The sequence below is a fragment of the Medicago truncatula genome, chromosome 7 (assembly GCF_003473485.1).
Source record: "Medicago truncatula cultivar Jemalong A17 chromosome 7, MtrunA17r5.0-ANR, whole genome shotgun sequence".
Taxonomy (NCBI): Eukaryota; Viridiplantae; Streptophyta; class Magnoliopsida; order Fabales; family Fabaceae; genus Medicago; species Medicago truncatula.
In genome coordinates this window covers 53,573,610-53,588,736 of record NC_053048.1, presented here as the reverse complement: position 1 = coordinate 53,588,736, position 15,127 = coordinate 53,573,610, and the positions used below count along the sequence as shown (strand labels likewise).

The 15,127-nt window shown below is 31.2% G+C and overlaps 2 protein-coding genes across 2 annotated transcripts; both read left to right on the top strand.

Annotated features, from left to right (window-relative positions):
• Positions 1-4,251: 4,251 nt before the first annotated feature.
• LOC11421369 (cell cycle checkpoint control protein RAD9A) lies at positions 4,252-9,553 on the top strand. Its single transcript, XM_003626202.4, has 11 exons — positions 4,252-4,479; positions 4,572-4,691; positions 4,774-4,882; positions 5,655-5,906; positions 5,974-6,086; positions 6,271-6,335; positions 7,075-7,325; positions 7,394-7,550; positions 8,145-8,185; positions 8,270-8,444; positions 9,238-9,553. The coding sequence occupies exons 1-10, from the start codon at positions 4,375-4,377 to the stop codon at positions 8,407-8,409; spliced, it is 1,353 nt and encodes a 450-aa protein (XP_003626250.2). The 5' UTR covers positions 4,252-4,374; the 3' UTR covers positions 8,410-8,444; positions 9,238-9,553.
• A 2,560-nt stretch (positions 9,554-12,113) lies between these two features.
• On the top strand, positions 12,114-13,031 carry LOC11433312 (protein RALF-like 33). The gene has a single exon (XM_003626200.3). It carries the CDS (start codon positions 12,239-12,241, stop codon positions 12,620-12,622), a length of 384 nt encoding a protein of 127 aa, XP_003626248.1. The 5' UTR covers positions 12,114-12,238; the 3' UTR covers positions 12,623-13,031.
• Positions 13,032-15,127: the final 2,096 nt, after the last annotated feature.

The following is a 15,127-nucleotide window of genomic DNA, read 5'->3' as shown; positions in this document are numbered from 1 at the left end:
TCAAGAGTATATGTAGCAATCAAAGTAATTTTTTTCTCTAAACACTCAAATCAGGTTGCATTTAATATGGGAAAGGTCAATTTTTTTCCATTATATAGGAAAGTTAATTTCATCAATTAGATTTAGTAAAGAATATAATCTTATCATACACTCACAACGGTGAAGCTTACGTTACCCTCTCTTGTTTAGAGGGTAATTTATCCTCTCATAATATCAACCAATCAAAATATAATATACATAGGTAACATTAAATGTCAAATAAATGAGTAGATTATTTCTAAAAATAAAAGAGTTAATCTTAATTATTTTTTTTTTGAAGGAGAGATAATCTTAATCATAAGGTAACTTTTAATACTTTTAATTTTTTTTTTTTTTGAAACAACAGATGATTTAATTTTTTTTTATATTAAGGTGTTCAATCTTAATTAATTTACATTACAAGACTTATGACAAATAAAATTTTACATCAAATTTCTTTCATCTGGATGTCCTTAAATTCATCATTTACATTCATAAAATTTCTTCCATTCCAGAACCCCGAACGTGAGAACAAAAACATCTCCTTCTTTCAAATTTATTCTTCTTTATTCTTCCATTTTGATCAAATTTTGTTTCTTTTTCATTCATCTTCCCATTTTGATTTTTCAATTTTGTCGTTTCAAATTGCCGCAATTTCCAATTATCGTGAGAATTGTCGTTGTTTCTAGAACCGCGTCAGGTATCGTGACTTATTTTTTTATTTAAGCAGTAACCTAATAAAATATGTTAACACGCATAGACATGTCTCACTATCAGCAAAAGCCTTTAAGTCCAAATAAAAGAATAAAAGCTTCATCACATAACCATTTCAGCAGCAACCAAAAAAATGCTAGCAAACTCCCACAACATCACAGCGGCAACACCTGCTAGCAGCCCTCAAAGTACAACGGATGATTTACTCAATTGTTATAATTAACTACCTCACAACGAAGAAAAATCAAATCAAAAAGAAAAATCAAGTCATCATACATGACGTTGTACTGGAAATAACGGCAATTCTCACGATATTTGAAATCATGACGATTCTCACGAAAATTGAAAAATGCGGCAGTTGGGAACGACAAAATTGAACAATCAAAATGGGAAGAATAAATTTTATGAATATAACTGATAAATTTAAGGACATTCAGATGAAAGAAATTTGATGTGAAATTTTTAAATGTTCTAAGCCAGTCCTATAGTGTAAATTAATTAAGATTGAACACCTAAATATAATTAAGGCAATATTACATTATGGGTCATTTATCTTATTTATTTGTAACACTTTGGTCATTTGTCTTTTATTTTTTTCCGTTTAGGTCCTTTATCTCTCTTAAAAGCACATATAGATATTTTTTCGCATTTTTTATATTAAAAAATACATAATTTTATTTTAAAAAATATATTTTTATTAAAACTGAAAAAAAAATCCAAAAATATGATGAAGATGTTCATCATCTTCATCTTCTTCCTTTGAATCTTCATCATCTTCTTTAAATAAATAAAAAAATCTACTAAAATATATCTCCAAATATTGTGAATTAATGTTATATCCACCTCAAATCTTATTTTAAACACAAATATCAAAACCGTAATTTCACAAATGTTGCAAGGCGGATGGTGGAGGCTTAGTCACTGGCGGAAAGGTTAGGCTTTGCGAAAGTTAAGATTGTTCTGGAAACAACAAAATTGATGTGCAAAGCTGCTATCAATTTTGGAGTTATTTTTATGTCGGACTTGAATATTAAGTTAGAAAATAATAATAATATACAGCGTGACAATTTACATAGCTTTTTTTTTTTTTTTTTTTGTGATGAAACTAAATATCTTTCTCTATAGGATTTGATTTTTGTGTTTAAAAGAAGATTTGAGATGAATATAACATTAATTCATGATATTTGGAGATATATTTGTGTAGAAATTTTTTTGATTCAATGAAGATGATGAAGATTCAAAGGAAGAAGATGAAGATGATGAACATTATCAACATATTTTTGGATTTGTTTAATTTTTAATAAAATGATATTTGAAAAAATAAAATTATGTACTTCTTTTAATAAAAAAAATGAGAAAAATGATGTATATATGCTTTTATAAGAGATAAAAGATCTAAGCGGAAAAAAATAAAGATAAATGACCCAAGTGTAACAAATAAATAAGATAAAGGATCTCTAATGTAATCATGTCTATAATTAAATAAAAATTAGAAGTATTAAAAGTTACCTTATGATTATAATTAATTCTTTTTTTAGAAAAAAAATTGACTCATTTATGACATTTAATGTTGCCAATATATATTACATTTTGATTGGTTGATATCATGAGAGGGTAAAATACCCTCTAAATAAAAGAGGATAATCTAAAAAAAAACCACTCACAACACTAGATTATATTGTCGCTATCTTCCATCATCATCTCTCTCCCTCATCCCCACCAACCCACCACCAGCAACACAACAGTGCAACACCATCAAAACAACCGTACAGCCAAATGAAAATCAAACAACTCAAACAAAATCAGATTAAAAACATTCCATAAAGCATATTCCATAAAATCCATTCAAAACATTCCTTAATAATGTTCTTTTAGTCAGATTTTTATTTTTAGATTTAATTAAGGTTAAGATATAATGTTATTTAGTTTAGTGATTCCAATAGTGTGTTACCGACTGTGATTGAATTATGGACCTAGCATTGGTGCTTAGAATTTGGATTATGAGAAGTTATTACTATAGGTTTAAATTTTTAATTTTGAGATTTTGAAGTTCTTTACGTTTACGTGGGAGAATGTTATCACTAGCTTCTTAGTGGTGTAATTTGGGACATTCCATTTGGTGGTGTAAAATAAATGGCACCTTATTTCGGATCTGATTTAGGGTTTCATATGTTCTACCTGAGTTTGGTTGTAAATGTTGCTTTATTTTAGTATACCAGTGATTTGTTCTTGTTTTAGTGCTTTTGATTAGACTAAATTTAGATCTGTTTGAATTGAAATGACACGACGATATGTTATCTGGACTTGTATCTTTGAATGAATGAATGCATATCTCTTTGCTGCAATTATCCTTGTAACTCGCATACCTGTTTTTTAATATTTATTAATGTTATGTGAGAATATAATATATGACCAAATACGTTTGGAAAACCATTTCAGATATACTTGGCTGTAATAAAGTTGGAGCATTGCTCTATACGTAACAGTATTATTAACTCTTAAGATAATCATTTGCTTAATTTGATTTATGTAAAATTTTGGCCAATAGGTAGTAAAAAGCAGTGTTTTTCTCCCTGCTTAAAAAAAATAGTATTCTATTTCCAAAATAAAACCAATTCATTGAATTTAGCTTCTTTGCAATTCAACATGAGCCAAGTTTTATTCAAATCCATATAATAGTCATTGAGAGTGATTTGGAAGATTCAAAACATGAATGTTACTTTAGCTTTAATGAATTTGTATGAATATTGACAAACTCCAAATTTTCAAATGAGACTTTAATTTTTTTTTAAGCTTATGAGAAAGAACCTCAACCATTACTCTTTTGCAGTTTTCATGGGATCCTACTTATGCGATATTGTTGTAGAAGTGAATCAAGTGATGTCTAATTGAAGGAAGAAGGATGTCTAACTGTACCATTAGTCAAACTAACTAACAATAAATGATTATGATTGGATTGAGTTATAGTGTGAGTGCACTAAGAAAACGAACTGCAACAAGAAAATTACTCTCTCTAATTTTTTTTTGTGGTCGGGGTTTGAACTCCTGACCTTTCATATATCATGCATTGTCTATACCAACTGAGTTAAGCTCACGAGGACCTACTATCTCTATCTTAAGTCAATTTATAATTTCAATGAAATATTAATGTTACTTATTCAGTTATACCATTAATTATCCCCGTGAGTTTAACTCAGTTGATAAGGACAATGCATAATATAAAATATGCAAGGTCCGAGGTTCGAATCTCGGCCACCACAAAAAAAAAAAGTTATACCATTAACTATTTTATTATTGTTTTTGTTTTCAACTCTTTCATTTATCTTTATCGTACTATTTATTAAAAATAATTTTGTAAAACAATTTATAATATCATTTTTCAATTCGTGTATAATAGCCAAAACGACTTATAATTGACCGAGGGAATGTTATATTTATGTAAAAAAACACCCTTTAAAAAAATACAATTTTTTGAAAGATCTATTTTCTGCAAAAAAAAAAAAAAGAAGAAGAAAATAATGGACGGTTGATGTCAAATCAAATTTGGTAACCTAAAGCGTATTATAATTTCCCCCTTCTTCTTCTTCTTCTTCTCCTTCCCGCCACTCTGTGTTAGTTCAGAGAGCAAGATCGTATCGTAGAATGGAGTTCACACTGAGCGATAACTCTCTTAAAACCTTCGCACGATGCATCACGTGCCTCGCACGCATCGGAAACGAGCTCTCAATTCAAGCCTCATCCTCTCAGGTAACACTCTCTACTTCGTATCACATTTGAATTAGGGTTTTCGAACCATAATTTCAATAGTCACTTACTTCAAAGCTTTTGATTTGTTACAGCTCCTTTTCCACACTATCAATTCATCACGTTCTGCATATCAATCCATCAATTTCAAACCTAGCTTCTTTGATGTATTCACAGTTTCTAGTAATCCCGTGCAATGTAGTGTGCTTCTCAAGGTTAGAATGGTCTTTTTGATTTTTTGCGCAATTTTAGACTGTATTTGCAAGTGAAAAATTCTTACTGATATACTTTGATTAGGCTGTTTGTGCTGTTCTTAGGACACCTATTGCAAATATTGATCATTTGACTGTGAAACTACCGGATCCGGATGCTCCCAAAGTTCAGTGGATTCTAGATTGCTACAGTGGTAAGTTGATTTATTTAATAAATTAAATCCACAATCTCGGGTAGTATACACAGACACCGCACACGATACGATACAGACACGTCAGCACCAATAATTATTGGCTTTGAAAAAATGACATAATTGAGTGTAATCACATGTGTCAGTGTTCGTGTTGGACACCAGACACACCTTCGATCATAAGTGTTGGTGCTACTTAGCTGGTAGTTGGTTAACAAGGAAAATATTATAGTATCATGGAAGGCTGATCATTTAATTAACAAGCTTGATTGTGTAGTTCGTTTTCGAATTGAAGTTTGTGGCCCTTTCTACTTTTTAAATGTTATGGAATCCAACCTGCCTGTATAATTTAAATATCGATAATATGGCCCTTTTCCTAAGTGGGCTAGGTGTTGACACTTTTGTTTTTTGATCGGCATTGTATGACATGTCATAATGACATCCAATATTTTGGTAAGCTAAAGTTACTGAGGGTCTGTTAAAGCCCATGATTCATTGTAAATCAGTCTGGCAATTTCGAAATCTGTCACATGTGAAAGTTTTAATTTTAAAACTGTATAGTAGCAATTTTTTCTTAAAATGATCTCAAGGTCAAGGGTGAGGTAATGCTAAACCATATCTGCACCCGGATATCTAGTAATATCTGGGTTACTATGTAAATGGTGCTAGGTATCTATCGTCTAAGTTTTTATTTTGTCACCACTTAATACATGTTTGTGTGTGCATATTTCTCCCATGTATGAATTAAAAATGATATTTTATTTGTTAACTGCAGGTATGAGAAAAACCTATTGGATTACTTGCAATGTTGAACCTGACATAACACACTTGTCCCTTGATAGGCAAAAATTTCCAAGCAACTTTGTTGTGAGGCCTCGAGATTTGAATAGGTTACTTGCTAATTTTCAGTCATCTCTTCAAGAAATTACTATCATTGCAACAGAACCTGCTTCCGTACCTCCTGATTCTGAAAATGAAATTGGTGGAAAGGCCGTTGAACTTCGGAGTTATATTGACCCAACCAAAGGTAACAAAGATGCTTTTGTTGGTATATTGATCGGCAGTATATTTAGCCAACGATTTTTTTATGGCAGACAATGATTCATTGCTTCACACCCAGCTATGGATAGATCCTAAAGAGGAGTTTTTGCAGTATGTACATAATGGGGATCCAGTAGATGTGACTTTCAGTGTAAAAGAACTGAAGGTACAGTTAGCCAAGCCTTTTGATTGCAGTGAATGTTTAAGTTTTAGACTTTGACAGAGGTTGCTGTTAGATTATATTAGGATTTTTATCATGTTATCTTCCATAATGTCTGTTATTCTTTCTTCCTCTCGTTCTAATGCTACCTTTTAGGAATGTACCTGATGTTTTTATCATCAAACTGCAGGCATTTCTTTCATTTTGCGAGGGCTGTGAAATTGACATCCATTTACATTTTGAGAAAACTGGCGAGTAAGATGAACTTTGAGCCCATATATTTGATCTTTACATGCTTATCGAACATATCTTACAAATAGTGTCACAATATATGTTTTTTTTTTCCAGATGATATAGTTTTAGTTAGAAAATTGAGAGAAGATATTAATTGGAAGTTATGTATATGAAGGCAAACCTCAGTACATGATTTTTGCCCAAGTAGAAGTAAAACAAAATATGTGGAGTGCAGGTTTAGGATATTATTGACAAATAGGTTCCAACATAGAGCTGAAAATTGGAGAACAGACGATACCGCAAATCTCATGTTGTGAGTACCTTGGGTCCTCTATTTAAAATGACAGAGAGATAGAGGAAGATTAAGATCCAAGTATTATGCATGAAATGTTGTACAGAACTAGATTTTGGGTGTTAAAAACAAATAAGGAAGTAAACATAATGTTGCAGGCTTGCAGAGGTGAAAACGTTACAATTGAGATATAATATAGAAATAGAATTACAACCATTTGAGAGAAAATTGGGATAGTTCCCGATAGTAAAGCAAACAAGACTGTAGGCCAAATCACGAAGAGAAACATAGAGATGAATTATTTCTGTTGTACTAATACACAACAAAACTTTATAATGTCAGTTTATCCATGTAGCCGACTCCACCTGACGAAATAACATTTGGTTGTTTTGATGTTGTATTTGATAGTTATGAATTATGATGTGTTGTTAATCTTTATTTTTTAATGACATTGTGTTTGGCAAGCAGACCAATTCTCATGACACCTAAATTTGGTTTGGAAGATGGGTCCCACTCAAATTTTGATGCTACCCTTGTACTGGCAACCATGTTAACATCTCAGCTTCATGAAGGCGCTGCATCAGAACCTCCAGTGGTGGCTACTAGAACACATGCTCAAACTGAAGAAAGAAATGAATCCCCCTTGCAGCAAGAGAACTGCCGAACGAATGCATCAGAACTTCCGTCTGACCACACTCGTATTTGGTCAGACCTCTCAGGTAATTTCAATATTGAGATGTATGATTTGTCATTGATCTAAATTCTCAGTAGCATTTGCATTTTGCAGCAACTGCAGCTAAAAATGTTAGCGGTATGGAAGAAAGGCAGGCACAAGAAGGAACAACTTTGAACGATAATGAACAAAGAGATATTCAAAGGATTAGTACAGTGAAAATTACAAGAGGAAAATTATTTGCAGGAAATAATCCCATAGATTCCAATTTGTATCCTTGATGTTACTGTTTGTCTTAATATGTTATCATTTCCAGCATCATGATTTAGTCTACCCATAATGTGAGGGTGCCATGTTGCAAATCCCACATTTCTTACCATTTGTTTTCTGGTCGAACTCTTATGTAGCTGTTATAATGCATGTATGTTCATACCATATCATAAGAATGAAGCCCTTTATTTGGGTTATAAATTTTCGTTTTGAATTCCTTTCATTTACAGCACTCGCTAACTGCATCATTCCATGACATTGTTAACGTGATCGTCAGAAATATAGAAACCATGTACACTTCAAAATAGAATTTATACGGTGTTGTTCACACTTCAAAATCTCCTAAATTGCATCATTTTATTATATTTATAATTGCTTCTTCTCGCTTTTAAAATATCAATATGCTCTTTAGATTTAAATTTGGATTGTAGTCAGTTGTGTTAGGTATTATAGTTTTTAAAATTGATTATTTACTTGTCTTTTTTGTATGGTATTTGGGTCCTATTTTGCATCCCTGCAATTTAGCTAAAAGGTTTTGTTGGGACTATGTTTGACATATATGTTGGATTAAGTCTTTACCTTGACTGGTATCTAGCTGCCCACCAAGTGAAAATGATCATGTACAAGAACCTCAAGGTTAGTTATCCAGGCTGGTTAACGAGCTTGTATGATGCTCTTATTGTTCCTTCAGTGACTGATATAATTTATGCATTTATCTAGATATGTTGCCAAATAATGGTCAACCGTTTTCACAACATCATCCTAGTAACTGGGTAGATGCTGAAGAGGATGATGAAGATGACGCTGATGAGGAGGAGCCGTACATTCAAGCAACACCACCATACTATGACGAACAATAATTCAGAGAATTCTACTGTAACGTCTCTTTATCTTGGTAAGTGCTCTGACTTATTCTCGTAAAATGCTGTCCCTTGAAGCTTTCTGACTGTGGTTCGTAGCCCATCATCTATAATTTCAAATTACCGCGTAGCCATAAATTGTTCATTTTCTTGTGCATACTATGTAATTAGGGGAGTATTTTGAAGAGCCTGTTTAGAACTTATATGGCACATCTCATAATATAAGCACTTACATTGTTTTTTGGATACACTTATATATAACTTATGACATGTCTATAACTTATTTTAAACTTATTTCAATTGGTACCCCATATTAAACTCCTTAAAATATGTCTAATCAAATGCACCTCAAGTCTACCATTTAGAAGTGTGATTCTTCGTTTTGCAGTTACATGCACATCTATATCAATGCTCAAACCAAATATATTATTGCCGTAACTCTGTCATACGCATCTTCCCTTATCCACGCACCACAAAAATTGATTACAAAGCAATCAGTCTAATTTCTAAGCCATAAGTGATCTACATGGTCAGCTTCCTTAGATCACAAGGATACAAAAGTTGGATGTTTTAAATTAATGGTTTTAGATTTGATCATTAAATTTATGTACGGAAAAAATATTGCTAGGAGGACTTTGCCTTTGGTCCTTAAAAGTACTAATACTTAATTTGATTCAACCTTCTAACAAGTGGCTTATGGAGGAAAATAATAAAGTGATGAAATGAAACACAGGAACTGAAATAAAATATTGACCATTCTTTAGCTGGTCAAAATAATAAATAATATATATGCCATATCTCTCATCTTTCTGTTTCATCTTTTGCCAGCTAATTTTTGTTGACAATGTGGAGGCAAGAGAACTCGTCTTGGGCCACAAAACCCAGTCAGAAGGATAAGGAAGTAGCTACTCGTATTATTTTACATTTGAATATCAGGATTTCCTGCAAGATTAGTTATGGGGGTTCGACTACATTGGACTTGTTCAACTGTTTAAACCAAATTCCAGAAAATCGTATATTTGACATTGGTTTTCTGGATTCTTATTTTCCTGGCATGTGAATATATGTTTTCTGCCAAAAGTCTTTCTTGAATTTATTGGGGCGATTTGCTACTTGAAAATTAGTGAATAGTGTAGAGACTGAATTGATAGGTTTATTCTTTTTATCATTGATAGTCATGGGAAAATAGCCAATTTCAGTGATTTCAACAAGACAAATAACCGAGTATTAATGCTTGAACTTATACTTTGAATGAGTATATATTTGGCAAAAGCAAATTAGAGTATATTCTTTGGGATTTGGGAGGACGTCTCAAAGCGAGGCTGTGGCTGCTGACCCAATCCCCGTCCAATGATTGAATAAATCAAAGTGTGGTGATTAAAAAATGATACCAAAAGTATTAGACGTTTTTGTCATTGCCTGGGTTGTTAGATAAGAGTGGACATTTCTCTCAAATTATTTATAAAAAAATAAGGTAGTAGTATTTTTGTTCATAACTTCATCTATTGAGCTGGAAAATGGGTGGAAGCTTCGAAAGTTGAACGCGTAAACACCGTCTAGCAAAATATGTAAATGTAGGTCCCCTCCACTTTAACTTCCCTCTTCTTTTTTGTCTTTTTTTTTAACCCATGAGCTTTTGGAAAAATATATTTTAATAATTCGAAATTCTAAGTTTGACAAAAATTTGTTTCAATCAATGATCAAACTTGAGTATTTTAGATGGATTTGTCCTTAATTGAAGTTTTTCAATGTCTTGAGTTTAACTCTTTGAATTTCTGTCTCTTTGCACTTGGTTGATATTTTTATAACTAACTTATTGTATCATCACCATAAAAAAAACTAACTTATTATATATATATATTTTTTTTGTTGAAGGTTATATTTATTTTATTATTCTTTTATTCTTTACAAACTGACAATATTTCTGGTTTACTTATAGCTTCATGCCGGTTAACAATACTAGTAGTTTATTATTGATGCTATAGACTAGTCGGCATGATGATGTACATTTGAAACTCATTCAAGTATGTAAAGATAAATGCTTGATAATAAAAAAAAAATACTTGACAATTCCTCTACATAAAATAATACTTGACCAAGGAAGCAAGGCAATCAATATATTGTCTATATACAAGTTTCATATATAGAAAAAAAAAAGTTGTTTATTTAATCAAACATGGAATAGAGATTCCTTAAAAAACATAGAAATGATTTATGCATAAATTCTATGAGTTATCGTGAACAATTACATAAAAAAAAAAAAAAACAGCAACATAGTTTTCCTTGAACATTAATGTCCCAAATGCGATGATATATATGATATGATATTTTCAACTTTAGAGCCTATATATTGTTTTCGGTCATATTATTTCAATTCATTTGATAACTTTATTAGTCAATGAAACCGTAGGATTATATGATTTGTCCAAAAAAGCCATGATAATAACTTTTTCCTTCTTTCAAAAAACAACTTTTTCCTATGTAAGAGGTATGTAATATGTTCAAGATATTCACGACACGGTTTGGTTTGATTTTGTGACATAAAGTCGTTTAATTCAAAGATAAAATGGTTCTACGCAAATGGACAATGAAAATTGTTTTTTGAATTTGTCGTCATTTGGGTTAACAATAAAAATAACATATAATAATAAAATAAATAACAATTAATATTTTTATATGCTCAGAGGATACAATACAACTATACAAGGTTGTTTCTTAAAAATAAAATAAAAAAACTATACAAGGTTGGCTATAGTGGGAGAATTAAGAAGTTAAGCAATAAGGAGGATATCCTGATTAATTATCACCTCCGTAGAAAAATTAACGATTGACATACTAATATTGGATGTTTTAGAAAGAAAAAAATTTATATATGTTTGTTATAAAAACGGTTCATCTATGTGATTTTATTCTATTTTTAAAAGCAATATAAATTTCGACGGAGACAATTTTCATGCATAAAATGTAAAAAATATTTATAATAAGGGTGTTTTCTTCTGTGGTGATAAAAATTGATTTTGTAAAATTGATTGGACTAAAATCATGTTGTCGATAAAATGTTATATATTTGAATACATACATTCATGTAAAAATAAATTGAGTAAAATCAATTTTAGAGAAACCAAACATTCCAAAATCCATTTCACACATTCAAATTTAATTTTGACTTATCCAAAAATAAAATCAAAAATAAAAATCCATATTGGCACCTATTTCTTAACCTACAAACTTTGTTTGCAATCAATTTCTTTTAAAAGCAAACCATCAAAATATTTGGCATTTACACAATTAAAACTATCATAGTTGTTATAGTAAGGTCAAACATATAGACCGGGCCTATCATAGTTGTGTTATATAGTAAGGTCAAACATATAGACCGAGCCTTAGAGTATGTTTCTTTAAATGTTTCAGTTTTAATTTTCTTGATGTTAATTTTGGTCAGATAATCTATATGAAACTCTGCTCTGACTTTAAGTCAAAGTCTGAAAATAAATGGTTTAATTTGATCTCTCGAATTAATCAAATTTTGGCCAAATATAAATTTTAGAAAAACAATATCAAATCTAAATTTTTCGATCTCAATTCAACGACCATGGTAGAAAAATTGAGCAAATTAGAATGTTAGTTACAAAACCCACTGTTGAAGTGGTGAGAATGGTATTTGATGTAAATAAAATGAATCGGAGTGTCTATTACTCAACACACGAGTCTTTTAAATATGACATTAATACTCTACTCCTAAACCTCTTGTCCTTATTAACCCATTCTTTTGCAAAACCAAAACCAAGAACTCTTCCTCAAACAAACCAAACACACAACCTCAAAATCCATGGCATCGAATTTCTACTCTCAACTCTTCCTCGTGATTTGTGCCACCCTTTTGATGACAACGATGATGAGTTCTTCACCAACAGTAGATGCAGCTGGAGGATTCGAACTTGGAGGAATGGAATGGATTCATCAAACAAAAACAGCCACATGCGAAGGCTCCATCGCTGATTGCATGTTACAACAAGGTGAAGAAGAGTTTCAGTTTGATAATGAAATCAACAGGCGTATCTTAGCAACCACAAAGTACATCAGCTATGGTGCGCTTCAGAGGAACACTGTCCCATGTTCTCGCCGTGGTGCTTCTTACTACAATTGCAGACCCGGTGCTCAGGCTAACCCTTACAGTCGTGGATGCAGTGCTATTACGAGGTGCAGGGGTTAATTTTTTTTTCTTTATTTTTTTTCAATTTTTGAAAAAAAAAAAATGTTTATGATTAATGATGTTGGGTTGTGAATTTTTATATACATTAATTAATATTGGATTTGGATGTTAATCCATTTATTCGTGGGTCACTGTTGTGAGTTGTGACTCTTTTATGATGAATATACTGTGCTATTGAAGTTGTTAATTATGTTATGTTACTATTTATTTTCTTCTAATTATTATTATTATTTGCGTTCTTTTTTTGTAAAAAATAAAAATAGAAGCAAAATGATTATTTTATTTTATTTTTACGCGTTATGTCCATGTCTGTATGCCAGCGTGTTGGTGTATGTGTGACTGTAATATGTTGTCGTTTTCCTGATGATGTATGAATAATTGAATTAATGTCAGTGGTTCATTCATTGTATAGTTTTTTCTTCTTTTTTTTTTTACCGTTGTTATCCACTAGTACATTTTTTAAATTCTTTCTCAAATCTAGAGGAATAAAAATTTCGGAATTCAATTTCACATTGTTACCGTTACCGTTACCTTAATTTGTTTAAAGTTAAATGCTTTGTTTTATGTGCCGGCCTAAGCATAATGCTTTCCTTTTCATGTTTGCATAAATAAAACACATGTATAAATAAAAATGATACTTTTCCTTCAAAATAAATAAATAAAAGTGTTGCTTTAATAATTGAATTGGAATTGAAACAAGTTTGGTTTTGAAGGATTGCCAATTCGATTAGTTCTTTATCGGTGACATTATTTGTTGTATGTTGATCATGTAAAGCAAAATTAGCTAAATAAGGCAACGGTAAGTTTGTATTTATTTATTTACATAAAGTTTACGTCCTTATCTCGTTTTGTGTTGTCCTAGCTTTGGTTATTTTCCCTATTAATAGAAAAATAAATAAATAATTACTACTTACAATTATTTCGTAATATTTTATAGTAGGAGTACATATATAGTTAAGGTTTGATGAGTCCGCAAACACGCGGAAGAAAATAGATTGGTAAGAGTGATCAATGGTTAGATTAATCATGGTAGGTATACGCCAGTTGCCGGCAGGAAGAGTTAGTTCTTCTACTATCACATTATTTTCAAAATACATACTATAAATATAGTTATTAATTCCCTACCCTTTATATATTTTAGTGGTTGGTTGGTAATAATGATGGTTCCATCGCATATCAACTTCTTACTCAGTCCAAGTTAATAGTGGTCCCTTTACCAAATTATGTTTATACTATTTATTAAAAAAAGACCCACAAATTACTATTTCTGTCTCCCTTTTCAAAATGGGAAGCACGTAGTGAGATTTCTTTTGCAATGAAATGTCACCAACTATCAATAGGTGGGATTCCATTGGTCATGGTGATGGGACCCCATATATTAATGTGGAATTGAAGGTCGATGATTTGGTAAAATTTCCTTACTTACCAACTAAGTATGTGTTTGGTTTGGCGGTGGTTAAAATTGATTTTGATAGAATTGAGTTTGAGAGAATTGATTTTGGTTAGAAGTGAGTTGAATGTGAATTGGTTTATGTTTGAGTATATTCACCGAAAAGTGATTCTTATGATTGATATTGTTTTGATAGATTGAATCAAAATTGATTTTTAAATGTATAATGACCAAATTATCCTTTTTATTCTATTTTAAAAATAGACATCCCTTTCTCATATTAATAATTATTTAGATTTATGTTGAATTATTGAAAAAAGTATAAAATTAGTAAATAAAATATAAAAAAAAATGGACATTATACGATAAACTAAAATTTTATTGGGTCAAAAATTCATTTTAAAACGATTAATCTATAAGAGTTGTTTTTAAGTATTGTACAACAACATAAGCATCAAAGATAATAAAATGAGAAACCAGCACTTTCCTGTCAAATAAATCAAGCACCGATTGCCATAAAAACAAAAAGAGATGGAAGCAATCGATTTGTTCGCAACCATGTCTCACCCCTCCCCTCCTTGCTCTGTCCTTTTTTGTTTTGAATAGTAAATGTTATTGTAGCACGCAAGAGGAAGGGGAAAAATAGAGATATTGTTAATGACATATGATGCTGCTACTAGAATCGATTTCCTCAAAATTGAAAAGCTAGGAATGTTAGCTTTTGCTAGACGCGCGGTTTTGGCTGAAACTCACGGTTACGGCGAAAGCAGAATTGGAAACCAAACATGCTAAACTCACGTTTGAGAGAAGGAAAATGCACGTTGATTGTTTCTACCCCGATACCAAACAGGCGCTAACTGATTTTACACAGTCATTTGTGTTTGTTCATCGGTTTTTTTCCTCTGTTAAAAGTGTTTGGTCAGCACTTACATTCATAACCTAACACATTTGATTTTGGAATTAGAAGTGTAATTTACTTTACTTTATGGTGTTCTCACATCACATGTTGAAAAGTTAGTAGAGATCTCTTGTAGACTTGCAAAGGCAACATTCTGTTATGTTTTTCAGAAAAGTTGACAATTTGCAACCTTCAATTTATTATTTATGGCGGAACC